At 37.2% G+C, this 19,035-nt stretch overlaps 1 protein-coding gene across 5 annotated transcripts in view; it reads left to right on the top strand.

Annotated features, from left to right (window-relative positions):
* TMPRSS11A (transmembrane serine protease 11A) overlaps positions 1–17,246 on the top strand; it is a 52,583-nt gene extending 35,337 nt beyond the window's left edge. For 4 of the 5 annotated variants that reach the window (XM_057729902.1, XM_057729907.1, XM_057729906.1 and 1 more), the window contains 5 exons: positions 2,466–2,504; positions 7,111–7,282; positions 9,396–9,655; positions 13,332–13,474; positions 15,164–17,246. In XM_057729902.1, the coding sequence (XP_057585885.1) occupies positions 2,466–2,504; positions 7,111–7,282; positions 9,396–9,655; positions 13,332–13,474; positions 15,164–15,325 (776 nt within the window). In that variant the 3' untranslated portion in view covers positions 15,326–17,246. The remainder of the gene's footprint in view (positions 1–2,465; positions 2,505–7,110; positions 7,283–9,395; positions 9,656–13,331; positions 13,475–15,163) is intronic. The other variant, XM_057729903.1, reaches the window with a different exon arrangement.
* The last annotated feature ends 1,789 nt before the right edge of the window (positions 17,247–19,035 follow it).

The raw sequence follows: 19,035 nt of genomic DNA, 5'->3' as shown, positions 1-19,035 counted from the left end.
TATGAAGTTTGCGTTAACTTTTTTTTTCTGTGGGCATTTGGGAAAATGGTAAACCAACTTTGGAGCCACTAAAACTATCTTATAAGTAATGTTTTAAAAATCACTGAGCTAGAAAAGAAATCATAGGAGCCATTATACCATTATTGCTTCTCTAAAAAGAGAAGTAATCTTTATCAAGGCCCTTCTGTATATCCTTTACATTCACCATCTAATTTCTATATTCTTATGAATTAGGCAAATTCACCTTTATGGATGTGAAAGAGACGCAAAAAAAGCTAAAGACTGCAATAATTAAAAGGAGCAAGCATTCAAATCTAGATTACTAATTTCTTTAGAGGTTTGTGAAAAAAGCGTTCTGTGTTCAAACACATTTCAGAAATTCAGTCTATGATATTCACTTTTTGGAAATTCATCCCTTATATTAGCATACTAAAGACTCTGAGAAGTCCAGCTAGACAAAAACCTGTTTACCACTGTACATTAATCTGCTTCCACAAGCATCTATTTCCAGAAAAGTGCAGATTTCCCCTACAAATTTCAGTAGACACCAGACTTGAGTCACAGAACAGAATCAGAGTAAGTGTGATTAATATCAGATGTAAAACAGAAGGCCCTGCCCTTGCAAGGGTCTGGCTGACTCTAAGGGGAAACCTGACCAGGAAGTGAAAATCTGCAGGAAAGGGAAGGGCAAGAGTTTGCTGATGAGACAAAGAGTCAGCTACTCAGGGAATAAACCTGGGGACCTCTCCCAGCCCAGGGGGGAAGAACCTGCCAAGGGCTTAATCCACCTTCTTTGTTTTTCCGTTTGTGGGGAAACAAAGGAATGGAGGTTGTGAAATAGTGGAAGTTCTGATAAGTTACAAGATGTGTTCTGTGTAGTTTCCAATAACCAGTTAATTTGCCAGGAACTTAAAAGCCGGAGCTATCTGAAACCAGAAATGAAGCATGAAATGGTCATCAGTTATCTGGGCTTTTTGTTTCTTACAGGTTCAGTTTGTGACCTGCAGCTTATTTTAATGACTATGGTAGATTAAAGGGCAGGATGTGCTGATAGAGAACCTGATTTGAGAGTTACCTGACTAATTCTAACTCCACAGCGCCACTGCAGACCACCCAAGTAATTGGCCCATGCCTTTGCCTCCATTTTCTCATCTATAAACTTGCATTGATAATGTTTGTTCTTCCTGAAGTCACAGATATACCATGAAGATATACAAGAAAATACAAAATAGAATATGGAACATATAGGCTATTACCTCTTAGAAAGCTAGCAAATTGTGCATATGCTTTGGAAACCTGAGAGCATTAATGAGAGTAATTGGTGGTAGAAAAAGCGGTAACCTTGAAGGTTTCCAAATTTCCAAATGTAAACAGAGCAGTGTTTACTAAGCACTTAGGAAAGCCCCATTTAGCAGAAAGCTCAGTAGAATCCTCAAAGCAATTCTTATAGACAAAAACATTGCTTCCAGCAACACTTAATTTGGAGGCTTCAAATGAGTGGAGAACTGCAGAAATTCTAGACAAAGTCTAGAGAGAAACCTGTAGCCCAAAATTTATCCGTAATTTTTCAAGGATCTGTGTTTTGACTTGACAAATAACTGTGTGGTGTGGGTCTTTCATGTGATATACTATGTCAAAGCAAAATGAAAATCAGCTCCTTTGAATTGTAGACACCATGCCTGTGGAAGAGCGGAGCGGCTCACCATTTACAAGTTGTTGATGTGGGCTCCAATTCTCAGCAAGTTATTTGTAGCATTTACGGCCCTGAATATGTTTGCATTTCCTTTGTCAGATTCCTAATTTTGTTGGAAATGACAGAATTTAATCTTAGATTCTGTCCAATAATTGGCCTTTACCAATACCCAGCAGAAGTTTGAAAAGAATATACAATAGTTTATTCCTCAGAAAAAATCATTTTGCTAATTTAGGAACTGTGTTTTAAAAGTATTTTAAATATAGTTTATGTGGTAGTTTTTGAAGTTTTGTTTTGTTTTTCATTCCCAAACCATGTGACCAAAGAAAGGCTTATGTGAAATTTTAAATAAACAGAAGAGATAAAGCAGATCTGTTCTGTTTGAGGCCAGGTTTGAACCTGAAGACATCATCTAGTTCCTTCCTCTTTCCCCACTTTCTCTACCTCCTTAAGTAAAATCCTAAGAAGCTTTATCCTGCACCACTGGAAAGACACTGTTCTGCATTAATACAAATGATTTGTGGGATTTGATCATCCACTATTTGTGCCTTAATCACCCCCTGCTTGTATTATCCACCTCATTAGAGGTTGCCTATAAATCTCTACAAAAACTGTACACATATTGTTATATCAGGTACCCATTTTCCTGACTGATCTATATGCCCAAGTTTCTAGAAGTCATGTATGGTCAGTATCCTTTGATAATTTCTGGTCATTGAGACCAACCAGGAGAATACCAAACTATCATTCTTTGTTCTATTTTGTTTTTCAGCAATGAGCTCATCAACAGGGAAGCTAACTGTCCAAGCATGTAAGTCTAGTTAGCTTATAAAAACAAGTTCAGTTTCCACATCAGAAAAGATAATATCTTCAAATATTAGCTCATAATGTCCTGCCGCTGTCACACATTTTCTTTGGGAGAGAATAACAATTGAGTAAGAGATGTAATTGCTTTTCCTTCTAACTCTAAGACCAATCTTTTCGTAATGTTCAAGAAAAACACTTTGCATTGTGGAAATTTGGGGGCATTTTGAAGACATATATTTCTGGTTTGGAATAAATGGACTTGCTTTGCTAATTTTTCAAATGTTATGAAATATGCTTTCTGATGAGAAATAATGAGAAAGTGATAAATGGGGAAGAGATAGACCCCGTTTTTTGTACTGACCTATAAAATGTGCTTATTATACTCATCTTCGTGGTTGATAGCAGCTCCACTCACTCACTTTATGTCACTGTGGCCTAAATTTTGAAAGATTTTATGATAGTGGTGCTGAATTTTAGCAAAGGTGTTTATTCATTTTCATCTGTGCCTTGCAAACGTGCTCTACATTTTTATTCATTCATTCAATAAATAATCTTTAACACCTACCAAGTGCCAGAAAGTGAATCCAAGTGTCAGTAAAACACGATTCCTCCTCTAAAGTTAGGAGTTCATAGAGAAGACATAAATAAGTCAGGAAATGTTAAAATAGTGTGATAAATGCTATGACAGAGACAGTGCACAGTGCTGGGAGAGTCGATCAGAGTCAGCTCACCTGGTCTTGTGGGATCAGAAAGTGATCCTTGAGAAGAAAGGAAGGACCACAAGTCAAGTGACAAGTGGAATGACTGGTCCAGGCAGGGGGAGTAGTATATTCAAATGTCTTCAGAAAAGCGAGAACATGGTCATTTCTTGTAACTGAAAAAATGTCAGTGTGGGTGGAAGATAGAATGGGGGTGCTGAGGCACGGGAAAGGGGTGTGATTAATAGTCTCTAGGTATTTTTTGATTTCCTCTTTGATTTCTTCAGTGATCTCTTGGTTATTTAGTAGCGTATTGTTTAGCCTCCATATGTTTGTGTTTTTTACAGTTTTTTTCCTGTAATTGATTTCTAATCTCATAGCCTTGTGGTCAGAAAAGATGCTTGATATGATTTCAACTTTCTTGAATTTACCAAGGCTTGATTTATGACCCAAAATGTGATCTATCCTGGAGAATGTTCCATGTGCACTTGAGAAGAACGTGTAATCTGTTGTTTTTGGATGTAATGTCCTATAGAAATCTATTAAATCAAGCTGATTTATTGTGTCATTTAAAGCTTGTGTTTCCTAATTAATTTTCTGTCTGGATGATCTGTTCATTGGTGTAAGTGGGGTGTTAAAGCCTCCCACTATATTGTGTTACTGTTGATTTCCTCTTTCATAGTTGTTAGCATTTGCCTTATGTATTGAGGTGCTCCTATATTGGGTGCATATATATTCATAATTGTTATCTCTTCTTCTTGGATTGATCCTTCAATCTTTATGTAGTGTCCTTTCCTGTCTCTTGTAACACTTTTTATTTTAAAATCTATTTTATCTGATATGAGTATTGCTATTCCAGCTTTCTTTTGATTTCCATTTGCATGGAATATCTTTTTCCATCCCCTCACTTTCAGTCAGTATGCGTCCCTAGATCCGAAGTGGGTCTCTTGTAGACAGCATACAGAAGGGTCTTGTTTTTGTATCCATTCAGCCAGTCTGTGTCTTTTGGTTGGTGCATTTAGTCCATTTACATTCAAGGTAATTATCAATATGTATGTTCCTATTACCATTTTCTTAACTGTTTTGTTGTTGTTTTTGTAGGCCCTTTTCTTCCCTTATGTTTCCCACTTAGAGAAGTTCCTTTAGCATTTGTTGTAGGGCTGGTTTGGTGGTGCTGAATTCTCTTAGCTGTTGCTTGTCTGTAAAGCTTTTGATTTCTCTGTCAAATCTGAATGAGATCCTTGCTGGGAAGAGTATTCTTGGTTGTAGGTTCTTCCCTGTCATCACTTGAAATATATCGTGCCACTCCCTTCTGGCTTGCAGAGTTTATGCTGAGAAATCAGCTGTTAACCTTATGGGAGTTCCCTTGCATGTTATTTGTCGTTTTTCCCTTGTTCCTTTTAATAACTTTTCTCTGTCTTTAATTTTTGTCAGTTTGACTAATATATGTCTTGGCATGTTTCGCCTTGGGTTTATCCTGCCTGGGACTCTCTGTGCTTCCTGGACTTGGGTAGCTATTTCCTTTCCCATGGTAGGGAAGTTTTCAACTATAATCTCTTCCAGTATTTTCTCGGGTCCTTTCTCTCTCTCTTCTCCTTCTAGGACCCCTATAATGCGAATGTTGGTGCATTTAATGTTGTCCCAGAGGTCTCTTAGGCTGTCTTCAGTTCTTTTCATTCTTTTTGTTTATTTTTTTCTGCATCAGTGATTATCACCATTCTGTCCTCCAGCTCACTTATTCGCCCTTCTGCCTCAGTTAATCTGCTATTGGTTTCTTCTAGTGTATTTTTCATTTTAGTTATTGTGTTGCATATCTCTGCTTGTTTGTTCTTTAGTTCTTCTAGGTCTTCGGTAAACTTCTCTTGCAACTTTTCAATCTTTGCATTCAGTCTTTTTTTGAAGTCCTGGATTATCTTCACCATCATTATTCTGAATTCTTTTTCTGGAAGAGTGCCTATCTCCTCTTCATTTAGTTGTTTTTCTGGTGTTTTATATCTTGTCCCTTCATCTGGTCTTTTGCCTTTTCATTTTCTCTGTCTTTCTGTGGCTGTGATTTTCAGTTCCACAAGGTGAAATACTGCTGATACTGCTTGATTCTACTGTCTGCCCTCTTGTGGAGGAAGCTGTCTAGGAGGCTCCTGGGTGCTTCCTGATGGGAGGGACTGATGGTGGGTTGGGCTGGGTGGGCAGAGCTCAGTAAAACTTTAATCCAATTTGGTGGGTGGAGCTCAGTAACACTTTAATCTGCTTGTCTGCTGATGGGTGGGGCTGTTTTCCCACTCTGCTGGTCCTTTGTCCGGAGGCAAACCAGCACTGGAGCTTACAGGCTCTTTGGTGGGGCTAATGGTGGATTCTGGGAAGGCTCACGCCAATGAGCACTTTTCAGAAACCCTGCAGCCAATGCCCATTTCCTCAGTGAGCCACAGCTGCCCCCCACCTCTGCAGGCAACCCTCCAACACCAGCAGGTAGGTCTGGTTCAGTCTCCTATGGGGTCACTGCTCCTTCCCCCTGGGTCCTGGTGAGCACACTTTTTTGTGTGCCCTCCAAGAGTGGAGTCTCTGTTTCCCCCAGTCCTGTGGAGGTCCTGCAATCAAATCCCGCTGGCTTTCAAAGTCTGATTCTCTGGGGATTCCTCCTCCTGTTGCTGGACCCCCAGGTTAGGAAGCCTGACATGGGGCTCAGGACCCTTAGGACTTCTGCGGTATAACTATTCTCCAGCTTGTGAGTCACCCACCCAGCATTTATAGGATTTGATTTTAACGCGATTGCACCCCTCTTACCATCTCATTGCGGCTTCTCCTTTGTCTCTGGATGTGGGGTGTTTTTTTTGGTGAGTTCCAGTCTTTCTGTCGATGGCTGTTCAGCAGATAGTTGTAATTCCGGTGCTTTTGCAAGAGGGAGTGAGCACACGTCCTCCTACTCTGCCATCTTGATTCTTCTCCTGGGGTGTGATTAATAGTGATTGAGGACCAGAACCATGCTGAAACATTTTGACTTTATTTGATGGGCACTGAAGGGTTTTACACACATCGGAAAGGTCACCCAGTTTTCAGTGTGGAGAACGGATTGGAGGAGAAACGCTGGTGGCAGGGAGATGAACAGGGAAGCTATTGCAGTCCTTCAAATGAGAAAAGTGGTAGACTAAACTAGAGATGGCAGAATGATGCAGATTTCTAAAATGACTGCCCACAGAAAGAATGTAATCAGTACCAGTAAAGTGAATTTCCTTTTTGATACCTAATTTGTTGAAACAAGAATTGAACCTACCATATTTTCTTTATTAATTAGCACCATGCTTTAAACAGGCTTAATTCTTAGCAGGAACCCTAAGCAGCAAACTAATCTCTAATCTGATGCACATAATAGAGTACATATTTATTCGCACCAATAGTGAATGTGATGTTTATGTGGAAACATGGAACTCTCCATCCTGAAGAATAAGAGACTGGCCATGATACATTAACCCATGCACACTTCAGGAACTAGTCACTCAGAAAAATGTATAGGAGAAGGAGTTCCAAGGAATTGGCAATTACTTCTCTGACCAGTTCTTCTGGTGAGGACTTCATTTCAAAGTAACATGGTGGGATCACCTAAAACTGGGAAACAATAATCTTAGTAGGACCTCCCAGAACATCTGGATAATTGGCACTGCAAGTCCTCTGGACATACACTTTGTGGTGTGTCAACACTTTACAGCCTTACATAACTTCAGTAGGCGATATATAGCCACATTTATAAATGGAGGAAGTGAGCAAAACATCAACTATAGGGAAATACAGAGATGATATTAATATTGTACGTTTATATAATGACAGATGCAAATATTACACTGCCAGTACTTTACTACTTTCTCTGTATCAAGGATTACAGAGACATTTCTTATAACTTAATGATCTCATCTCTTTCAGGTTGTGGCAAACGAGTTGTTCCATTAATAGTCAACAGAATAATTTCTGGAGAGACTGCAGCCAGGGCGGCCTGGCCTTGGCAAGCTTCCCTTCAGCATAATAACGTACATCAGTGTGGGGCCACGTTGATTAGTAATACATGGCTTGCTACCGCAGCGCACTGCTTTAAGGAGTAAGTGATTGACATTAACGTACTATTACTGCTACTACTACTGCTTAAAAATAAAAAACTCTGGGTTTTATTATCTTCTGAGTAACATCAGTGTCCCCAAATATTACTGAAGTAAAATGAGAAAAACTTCTTTCAGGTTCTTTTCTAAAATTGTGTTGTACTTATTTGGAATGTCAGTAGGGGTAGTAGTCATTATCCTAGTACATATTGATCAGGTCCTTAAGGTTTTAAATAAAGAAACCGTGGCTGGAGAGTGTAGATAGGTGCAGCCACTATGGAAAACAGTATGGAGATTCCTTAAAAATAGAGCTACCATATGATCCAGCAATCCCACACCTGGGCATATATCCAGACAAAACTAATTCAAAAAGATACATGCACCCCCAATGTTCATAGCAGCACTATTTACAATAGACAGGACATGGAAACAACCTAAATGTCCATCAACAGGTGGACAGATAAAGAAGATGTAGTATATATATACAATGGACTATTACTCAGTCATAAAAAAAGAATAAAATAATGTCATATGCAGCAACATGGATGACCTAGAGATTATCCTACTAAGTGAAGTAATTCAGTGAAAGACAAGTATCATATTATATCACTTACATGTGGAATCTAAAAAAAAGATACAAATGAACTTATTTGCAAAACAGAAATAGACTCACAGACACAGAAAAAAAACGTATGGTTACCAAAGCGGAAAAGGGCGAGGGATAAATCAGGAATTTAGTATTAATGGCTATATATTACCATATATAAAGTAGATAAACAACAAGGACCTACTGATAGCACAGGGAACTATATTCAATATCTTGTAATAAAACTCTAAGGGAAAAAAATCTGAAAAAGAATATATATATACATATATATAAACTGAATCACTTTGCTGTACACCTAAAACATTATAAATCAACTATAATTCAATTTTCTTTAAAAAAAGAAGTTGAGAAACAAGTATCTACATTGGCAGTATCTGTCTCTTTGATTATCCCTCTTGGATGATATTAGTTCAATTAATTAGTTAAGGAACATTAATCTTATTAATAATACATTTTGGTGGGAGACGGTATCCTATAAAGAGCAGAGAGAGGCAAGCAGACGTGATACTAGGCATATAATTTAAACCACCTAGGCCCTATTTTCCTTAAGCACAAAACAAAGGCTTCACTAGATAACCTTTCACTACTAGATGACCTTTTCCAGTCCCTGTATGTGCCATGATCCACCAGCTGCTCAGGCCCATAAGCTAGAAGTCACCCACACTTGATTATCTCTCATAGGACTTCTGACAGCTATGCCTCATTCACTCTTGACCTCTCACAATCTATTCTCTGGAAAGAACTGATGTGATTTTTTTTTTTTTAATGTGAGTGAGACTACATTACTTTTGGCTTAAAGTCTCCAGTGAATTGCCATATCACTTGAATAAAATCTAAGCACTTTATTCATGACCTATTAGACACTCTGAAATCAGGCCCCAGCCTACCTTGCCAACCTCACCCCCCACCATTCTTCCCTTGAGTCCTGAACTGCAGCCTGTCTGGTCTAAGCCCTTGGGATATCTGCCTGAAAACTCATTATCCCATCATCTCACAGCTGACTCCCCATCAACCATGTCTCAACCCAAATGCCATGTTCTCAAAAGAGACATCTAACTACCCCCTTGTACTCTATTCTGTTGCCCTATTTTACTTATACTCCTTATCACTGTGGGAAGTTATTTATCTATTCGTTCATTTGTTTTGCTTTTTCCTTCACTGAAATCAAATACACCCACCAGCAGGGACCTGTCTGTCTTGTTCACCACTTTATCCTCAAGATTTCAAATAAGCTTCAACCTGTAGATGTTCGACATATTTGCTGAAGAAATAAATGAATAATATTTTATGTGCTTTACAGTTCTAAAATTCAATAATTCTCTACTGGATTTCAGCTCAAAGATGCCGTTTGTATATATTTTATCTTTCAAAATAGTAGCAAAAGACTATGGTCAAAGAAAACTATCATTGCAACCAAGTGTTTTTGGGTGGAATTTTCCCTTTTATTAGCCTACATGCAATTACTGTGATGCAGTTCATATATTCTGTTCATTTCTAACCTCTTCCAGTAAAGCAAATCCACGTCAGTGGACTGTTAGCTTTGGAACAACAATCAACCCTCCATTAATGAAAAGAAATATCAGAAGAATTGTTGTCCATGAGAGGTATCGCTCCCCAGCAAAAGAGTACGACATTGCTGTTGTGCAATTCTCTCCCAGAGTCACCTTTACTGACAACATCCGTCGAGTTTGTTTGCCAGAAGCCTCTGCATCCTTCCAACCAAATTCAACCGTCTATATCACGGGGTTTGGAGCACTTGTCTATGGTGGTGGGTATCTCAAAACAAATCATGGAGCACTAAGCCCTGTTTATGACAGTGTGATTTAATGTTCATCAATATTATTCTGTGAGACTTTTCCACACAGTTTGGTTGGATTAGTTAGGGCTCTTGTTTTGCAAATAACAGAAACGCAACTCAAATTAACTAAAGTGAAAAATAATTATAAAATGGCAAATTTGGCCCTTGAAAGTCAAGAGATGAGATGAGTCTGGCTTCAGATATAGTTGGATTCAGGAGTTTGTATGATATCATCAGGCTCTCAATCTCTGAGTCTTTCCATTACTTGGTTCTGTTTTCCCCAGGTCACCTTCATATAGAGGGATTCTAGCCCCACACAGTGGTACAGGTGGCCAACAGCAGCTCAGGGTGTATATCTTACCTAGTCGATGCCAGGGAAGAACACGTCCCCCTCTTTGCCAGAACCTACATGAATCCCTGAAAAAGTCTCTTTTGGCCCAGCTTGTGTCCAGGAGTACCAGATTGACTGGCTGACTCAAATACTCACTCCTACGCCTATAGCAGGAAAGGCAGGTGTGCGATTGGCAGCCTGGTCAGAATCACATGGAACAAGGGAAAGACAGCTCCAAGAGGGAAGACTTCAGGGAAGACTTCAAGGAAGACATAGCGGAAAAGAAGGTTCCCTCAGCAACATTAACATCTAATTCCATGCACCATTCTCTGTGCAATGCCAGGTGTACACTAGATATGCTGTGATCCTCACGCCCACCTTCACTCCAAGACTCCTTCACTGTGAGCCCCACCTCTGTGAGCCTCCTCTCCCTTTTTTTCATCTCCTCTTCCCCTTAGTTTGCTCCATCACTTTTTCACTTTCTTCAATCACCTCAAAAATGTTTTCTTTGCTCAGCTACAATCTCCAGTTGCAGCACAATCTGCTTCAGAACTAAAGAGGCTGATTAAGATTGATCAGGGATAAGAATACTGTGTATAGGTAAATCGTCCCTGATAATAAAGCTTCCATTGACCTCTCTAAACTGATTTAACTTGATATACTAACTTAACCTTCTAAGAAATAAAAATGACTTTATGTTTTAATGTTTTGGGGGCATACTTAGTCAGACACACTCTGGATTCTAAAATCTGGTCCAGGACATACACATAACAGCAGCAGGAGGATTTCTTTAACTCTGGGCTTGAGAAGATAAGAAAGCACTTTTTGTGAATGACAAAATTCATTCACAGAGCTCTTTACAATTTATTTATATACAATAAACTCTGCCGAATAAACCTTTAATTCTCATTCTCTGCTAAGGAACCAGGAACACCTTTCACTAATGTGGCTGAGGATGAGCTTGATGGTCTCTAGAGCTTCTCCAGATGTCCCATGTGGTTTCACTTCTTATACAAGCTGAGATATGTATTGCTTTCTTTAAGGTCATATTACCAATCACAGAAATTATTATCCATAGTTTAATAATCCCAGGGGTGGCCAAGTAGAGCTGTGAGCCTGACACCACTATATCTTCACTCTCTCTGATGGATTTTTCTCCTAAGATAGAGTTGCATTCTTCACTTGATGGGAGGGGCATCTCGGATTCCCTCTGGCTTGATGGAAAGAATCATTTCTGGCCTGGAGTTTGAGGTTAGCATAGAAATATACCTGCCATAATAGTTTTTGAGTAGCAACAGAATCTAACTTGTGTAGAACTCTATAATGAGCAACAGAATAACTACTTTTTTTTAGCACCCAAGGAACATTCACCAAGATAGAGTCTATCTAGGTCCATAAAACAACCTTCGACAAACTTAAAAGAATGGAAATCATTCATAATATGCCCTGTGATGACAGCAGAATCAAACTAGAAACCAGTAACAGAAAGATATCAGGAAAACCTCTAAATGCTTAAAAATTAAACAGCACACTTCTAAATAATCCACAGGGCAAAGAGGAAATCTTGAAGAAAATTATAAGTATACATAGAAATGAAATGAAAATGAAAAAAATATCAATATATGCAGGATGCAGCTAAAACAGTACAGAGAGAGAAAAACATAGAAAATGCATATATTAGAAAACAAGAAAGGTCTCAAATCAATAAGTTCTCATTTCAGGAAACTAGAAAAGAAGAGCAAAATAAACCTAAAATAAATAGGAAGAAGGAAATAAAGGTAAGAGTGGGAATGAATACAATCAAAAGAAAAAAATAGAGAAAATTAATGAAATGAAAAGCTGATTCTTTGAAAAAAATCAATACTTTCTGAGAAATGTCATTAACCATTAGTTAGAGAAACAGTTAACCATTGTTGAGAAATAGTTCAGGGATGTACAGGATTTATAGGCTCTACTTTTTTTTTTTTGGTTTCCTATGGGTTTTTTAATTTAATTTTTTATTGGAGTATAGTTGATTTACAATGTTGTGTTAGGCTATACTTTTTATAACTTTTTGCAAACAGTTTTATTAAAAAGTTATGAATTTACACTGTCACCTATAATATGCATTTCATCTTACTCTTCCCAGCACTGGACATAAATTATTTTTAATTCATAATGTAGTAGGCAAAAAAAAAATTACACCAGTTGTATTCAAAGAACAGAATAATTTGAGTATTTTTTAAACATTTTAGCAACACACCTCTCCAGAAGTTCAGACATAGCTACTTAGGTTCTCTTCTCAGGGTCTCACAAAACAGCAGTCAAAGTATTGGCTGGGGTTGTGTTCTCATTCTCTTCCAAGATTGTTGATGGAACTCAGTTTCTTGCAGCTGTAGAGCTTATGGCATCTTGCTTCTCCAACACCATTAAGAAAAAGTCTCTGAATTCAGGGAAGGCCTAAACCTTTTCTAGAGGACTCATCTGATTAGGTCAGGCCCAACCTGGATAATCTCCCTTTTGATGAACTCACGTCAAACAGACTACATCTTAATTACTCTGCAAAATTCCCTCACCTGTGCCATAGAAAAAAACCTAATCATGAGAATGACATCCATAATATTCACAGATCCCATCCATGCCTGGGGGAAAGGAGATTACATAGAAATCTTGGGGATCATAATAGAATTCTGTCTAGTACAGGGTCAGTTTCCTAACCAGTGTATGGTTGTTATAAAGAATCCCTGAATGCTTGCGATATTATTGGTTTCCATCATAAATAGTTGTCTTCTGCATTAATACTGGTTTCCATAACTCAGGATCTAGTTTATGATCTGGAATCCCAAAATTATAATACGTAATGAAATCATCACCTTTAAATGTCATTATGTACTCGTATGTGAAAGTTCTTCACAAAATGTAAAGCATAAAATAAATGTATACAGTTATTTTATCAAGCCAGAGGAGGAAACTAGGCCTGCAGAGTTTCTGGGAACAATCTGAAATCTACAAACACAAACTCTATTTTTTAAAAACACCTACCTAAATATATTAACTGTTTTTTAAGTAAAGGTACAAAGGTTTTCTAGAAAAAGAAACAAAATGCTTTTCTTGCCAGTATAGATATTTATAAAAATGAGATAAGGAGAATTACCATTTACATATGCCAGATATTAAATAGAATTTTTCTTCTTTAGGAACTGCCTGCATTAACCTCATTCTGTATCAACAACTATAGTATGGGGAGAAAAAAAATAAAAAATGGGAAAAGGTCCACACTTCATTCTAGCTAAGGATGTTTATTGTAAACTCTAAAATTACTTTGTTTTCCTTAAGGGGAATCCCAAAATAACCTTCGGGAAGCCAAAGTGAAAATCATAAGTGATGATGTGTGCAAGCAACCACATGTGTATGGCGATGACATAAAATTTGGGATGTTTTGTGCTGGATATCTGGAAGGAAATTATGATGCCTGCAGGGTAGGTGAAGAGAGATTATTTTGACATCATTAACTCAAAAATTTATCTGACTCAAAATGCTCTTTATATTAGTAAAATACAGAGATCTTACCCATTGAAAAATTTATAAATGCAAATTTCAAACACAAACATATTTTTAAACATTTTATTAAGCAAAACAAAGTAAGCAAAGAGTTTCTTTAATGCTATCAAACAAATTAACCAATAAAATTAAATTTTCTTAATACCAGAAATCCAAAGGTTCATAAAACAAAGTCCCTTTCCTTAAAGAGCTCATATCTAGAAAGGAAACAATCATAAACAATAAACTATGATATAATGTCATAAATTATATAATGGAGAACAAATTTTTTTATTAAAGTATAGTTGAATTACAGTATTGTATTAGTTTCAAGTGTGGAGAACAAACATTTTTGGCGTGAAGGGAACATTTTTGGAACAAGTATTAGAGAGATGATACTTCAGTGAGGCCTGAAGGACAAAGAGCATTTACCCTCTAGAATAAAAGGAAAATATTATAGAAAAGAGAGACAGCATAGCTAAAATTATGAAGGCATGAAATTACAGTTCATGTTTGAGGCAACTCCAAGTAATCTGTTGGGTCTCAGCCTAAGGAGAATGAGAGGTGGGAAGCAGTTAATGCTGGGAAGGTGGATTAGGCCATGGTGAGAATCTCTAGTCCCCTTTCCAGTGCCCTACTCTGTTGTCCAGTATCTATCCTGTATGTATATTTTTGGACAAAGGTGTAAAATGTGTTTCTTCCTGGCAGCACTTGCTTTATAATGTGAGATTCTTGAAAACTCCAAGGAGGTGATTCTACATGGTAAAATGATGGGAATCATATTGTTATCATGTGGCAGAAAGCCCTTCCCAGAGTCCCAGAAATTACACAACACAGACAATCTCTGTCAAAAAAATAGCAGGGAGTTTTGCAGCACATACGCTGAGCAAGAGAGGAATCTAGCCCCAGCTGCTGAGAAAGTGGAGGGAGGCAGCTAGAATTCAGGGAATCCAAAGAGAGGTTCATGCCATGACAGACAAGTGGAAGGTGGTGGCAGGAATATACAGGACATGGTTCCTGCCCCATGACTGTCCAGTGCATAATAAGGCAAAGCTCTAGTCATAGAAAAATCAGGGACGTTATTGAGGAAGTGACTCAGGCACAGGGATGTAAGCAGGAATACAGAGACTGCTACTGGGGTACATGGGGAGAAGCTTAAGTCTCTAATAAAACAGAAGCCCAGGCACCCTACTTGGAGTCAGAAAAAAACCAACATCAGATTGCCTTTCTGTGTTGTGTCCTAGAAATTTGCTAAGAGTAGACCTTAAGCATTCTTACCACACACACACACAAAGTATTGTGATGTGATGGATGTGTTAATTAACCTGATTGTGGTAATCTTTTCAAAAAGTATATATGTCAAATTATCACGATGCATACTTTAAATATATATAAATTTATTTGTGAATTATACATCTATAAGGTTGAAAAAAATAAAAGAAGTAAAATGTGAAAATTGCACTTTAAGGCTTCTATAACTTTTGAAACCCATGTTTCAATTAATTATCCTATAAGTGGTAATCTATATATATGCATACTGTCTAATAATAAAATATGTGGTTCATCAAGATACCTTAAGGAATAAGTTTTATATTTAGCTAATTTTCTTTTTCTTTTTTTCTTTTCAGGGTGATTCTGGGGGACCTTTAGTTGGAAAGGATTTTAAAGATACCTGGTATCTCATTGGAATTGTGAGCTGGGGAGATGACTGCGGTCAAAAGAACAAACCTGGAGTCTACACAAAAGTGTCTTATTACCGAAACTGGATTACTTCAAAAACAGGCCTCTAATTCACTATACAAGTTGAACATTGAGAGCTGTATGCAGGTCGTACATGTATGAGAACCCATATGCTCTGTGGCTGTAGTACAATGAAGTGAGGTTAAATGACATGATTTATTTCAGAATCACTTTAATCAACCAAAACCCCATAGCCAATTAGTAAAAGATTTAAATTTACAAGGTAGCAGGTCAGAGTAGCCTAACTTGAAAATACAGCAGAGATACTGAGCTCTTTAAATCAGCAAACTAGAGTATAAAAGTGGAGCAATGCAAATTTTTAAGGATAATCCGTAAGATTTTTAGAGTGTCTTTGTTAGGGATGTCCCCTTAAGTGAGAAACTTTTTAAACTCTCAGAGTTTAGGAAACCCTTATATAATTTTCTATCATTTCTCCAGAGCTCACAAATACTTTTTCCCCCTTTTTTCTAGTTCTTTCTGGTTTTCCAAAAAGATTTTCCATACTTTCTATTTATAAATCCATTGGAGGGATCCTAATTTTTTAAAAAGCTATATCTAGGAAACAAAGCATAGTGATAAATCAAGCCAGAGATCTTCTAACCTTTGTCTGCTGTAAAATCTCTGTAATTTTTCAGTGATTCCTTAACACACACACACAAACACACACACACTATCTCTATCCTCAGATATACGCAGAAAAAGCCTGATTAATGAATGTAAACAGTAATTAGCTAATCAAAAATGTATTTTTGTTACAAAATTTGGGGGAAGGTGATAGTAACTTCATGAGCAGTCCCAAAACAATGGCACAAAAATTGGACATTTTATAGATGCATTTACATGTTTGGACCAATCAGGAGGCAGCTTTGTACATTATTGTTGTAAGGTTAAATGCCATGAATAAAATGAGAATTGTTTAGTATGTTGAAGAATTAGTAAGCATTATCTTTCCACACAGAAAGAAAAAGTTTATTCACTTGTATTGCTGCAGCCAATTATCTCCTAAGGCTTGCAGCAATAGCCTGAATATTGCAACCATGAAATACTAGTTTGTTTTTTTATTTAATAAATATAAATGTTGAAGACCTACCATATAGAACACATGAACAAAGTGATCTGAAAGAGCAAATGAACTCCTTATGTGTCTCATTAAGACATTAGGTGAGTCAGGCTCATGTATTCCATGACACAATTAAATGAAGATTTTGTGGAAACTGTTACTCTGTGTGACAGTGCTGGCTAAACATCAGGGTTATAGGCAGGACAGCATTTACTCATGCAGTCTAAATATAAACCACACCGTTAGAAAATTGAGTTATTTTATAATAATTCTCCCAATGTGCTATTGATAAGGCATAAAAATAATCCTAAAATAATCTAAAAGAGATCTAAATTTTATTCACCATAAAAATCAATCCATAATTTAGACTCATAGAATTTTAAAGCTTAGGAGAGACTACATGTCATGTAGGCCAGTACACTTAGGGTTCAGAGAACTGAAGCCAAGAAAAGTAAATGACTTGGTGAAGCGGTAGGCAATTTGTATCCCCAGTGGGCCTAGAACCGAGGTATCAATTTCACATGTCCTTTCCTTACAAAGTATCTTTATGATTGTCTATATGTACTGAATCATCAGCTATATAAAAATTTCAGTGAGTTCTATTGAATCTGTTTTAAATTAAGAAACTCAAGAATTTTAAATAACGTGATTCACTTAGGCAGCTGGCTGCCAATTCTCTGAACCCGCTTCAAGATAAAGCTGCTTCTTCTTATATAAAAATATACATAGGTATACAAATTATTCAATATTATGGTAGTAAGATATAATTCTGATTTCTAGTGTTAAGATTCAAGAAATGATCTTAGAGTTATAACTCTGTATTTCTAAACTGTTTTGTGAAACATTTAATCCTGGGTCACAGTAAGCAAGTATTGATATATCATTTAAAATCTAATAATAAAGTTGGTGATAAGAGCATTCTAAAAATATCATTGCATCTGTGTTAGGCCAATAGCATGAATCTTTCTTTCAACTACTGTTAAAAATTACGTTTCTTTTAAATAACTAGTTTGGGTCACTCTGAAGCAGAATTTCTCAACTTTAGCACTTTTGACCTTCTGGCCTGAATAATTCTTGGTTTTAAGAGACAACTCTGTGCATTGTAGAATTTTAGCAGCACCCCTGATCTCTGCCTTAGGATGCCTGAAATATACTCCTTCCCCCCAAATTATGATAACCAAAAATGTCTCCAGACATTGGCAAATGTCTCCTAAGGGGTGAACTTGTTTCCTGTTGAGAGCTATTGTTCCAAAGACATTTGATTATTTTCATATATGCCAGAGACATCTCAAAATTATGACACTGAGCTTTCAAAAACTATAGTCTCCTGGTTAAACTGTATGTTCACTATCATGTTCCTAAAAGAAACAGCAGAATAAGTGACTGATGCTTTAGTCAGTGGCTATACAGAGTGATCTCCCCACACAGAGATCTCCCCACAGAGCTTAGAGAGTTTCTCTCATACTCCTGCCTATGGTATATTCATAGAGCACCATCAACCATTGCTATGGAGATAGGTTTCCTATGAATATACCCTCTAGAAGAGTTTCTCTAGCTTGACCACAATCCACAGCAAGAAATATATTTTACATCACAGCTCCATAAATATGTAACAAAATATTATGTACTAAAAAATGAAACATCATCAAAAAATCTAGAAACAATAAATGCTGGAGAAGGTGTGGAGAAAAGGGAACTCTCCTGCACTGTTGGTGGGAATGTAAGCTGGTACAGCCACTATGGAAAACAGTTTGGAGGTTCCTTAAAAAACTAAAAATAGAACTACCTATGATCCAGTAATCCCACTACTGGGCATACACCCAGAGAAAACCAAAATCCAAAAAGAAACATGTACCATAATGTTCATTGCAGCACTATTTACAATAACCAGGACATGGAAGCAACCTAAATGCCCATCAACAGATGAATGGATCAAGAAGATGTGGAACATATATACAATGGAATATTACTCAGCCATAAAAAGGAATGAAATGGAGCTATATGTAATGAGGTGGATAGACCTGGAGTCTGTCATACAGAGTGAAGTAAGCCAGAAAGAGAAAAACAAATACTGTATGCTAACTCATATATACGGAATTTAAGAAAAAAAAAAATGGTATTGATGAACCCAGTGACAGGGCAAGAATAAGGAAGCAGATGCAGAGAATGGACTGGAGGACATGGGGTTGGGGTGCAGGGGGCAAAGGGGAAGCTGGGACAAAGTGAGAGAGTAGCATAGACATGTATACACTACCAACTGTAAAATAGATAGCTAGTGGGAAATTGCTGTCTAACAAAGGGAGATCAACTCGATGATGGGTAATGCCTTAGAGGGCCAGGATAGGGAGGGTGGGAGCGAGTCGTGGGAGGGAGGGGATATAGGGATATATGTATAAATACAGCTAATTCACTTTGGTGTACCTCAAAAGCTGGTACAAAAGTGTAAAGCAATTATATCCCAATGAAGAGCTTAAAAAAAAAATGAAACAGAAGTTTCATAAAATAACACCTACCTTACTAAATACAATAAAATCTAATATTTCTATTCTATTCTATTTTATTTTTTTTAAATGCTTGTCCCACCAACTAAATTGATTTCACACTCTAACAGGCCATAACCTGAAGTTCCTATAACATGTTCTGGAATGATCATTCACTATTATTAACATCATGTTGTTATTATCTCAGCTGCTCCCACTG

This window comes from Hippopotamus amphibius, chromosome 3, assembly GCF_030028045.1.
Source record: "Hippopotamus amphibius kiboko isolate mHipAmp2 chromosome 3, mHipAmp2.hap2, whole genome shotgun sequence".
Taxonomy (NCBI): domain Eukaryota; kingdom Metazoa; phylum Chordata; class Mammalia; order Artiodactyla; family Hippopotamidae; genus Hippopotamus; species Hippopotamus amphibius.
Note: the sequence above shows the minus strand (reverse complement) of the source record. Positions and strands in the feature narration are given on the sequence as shown.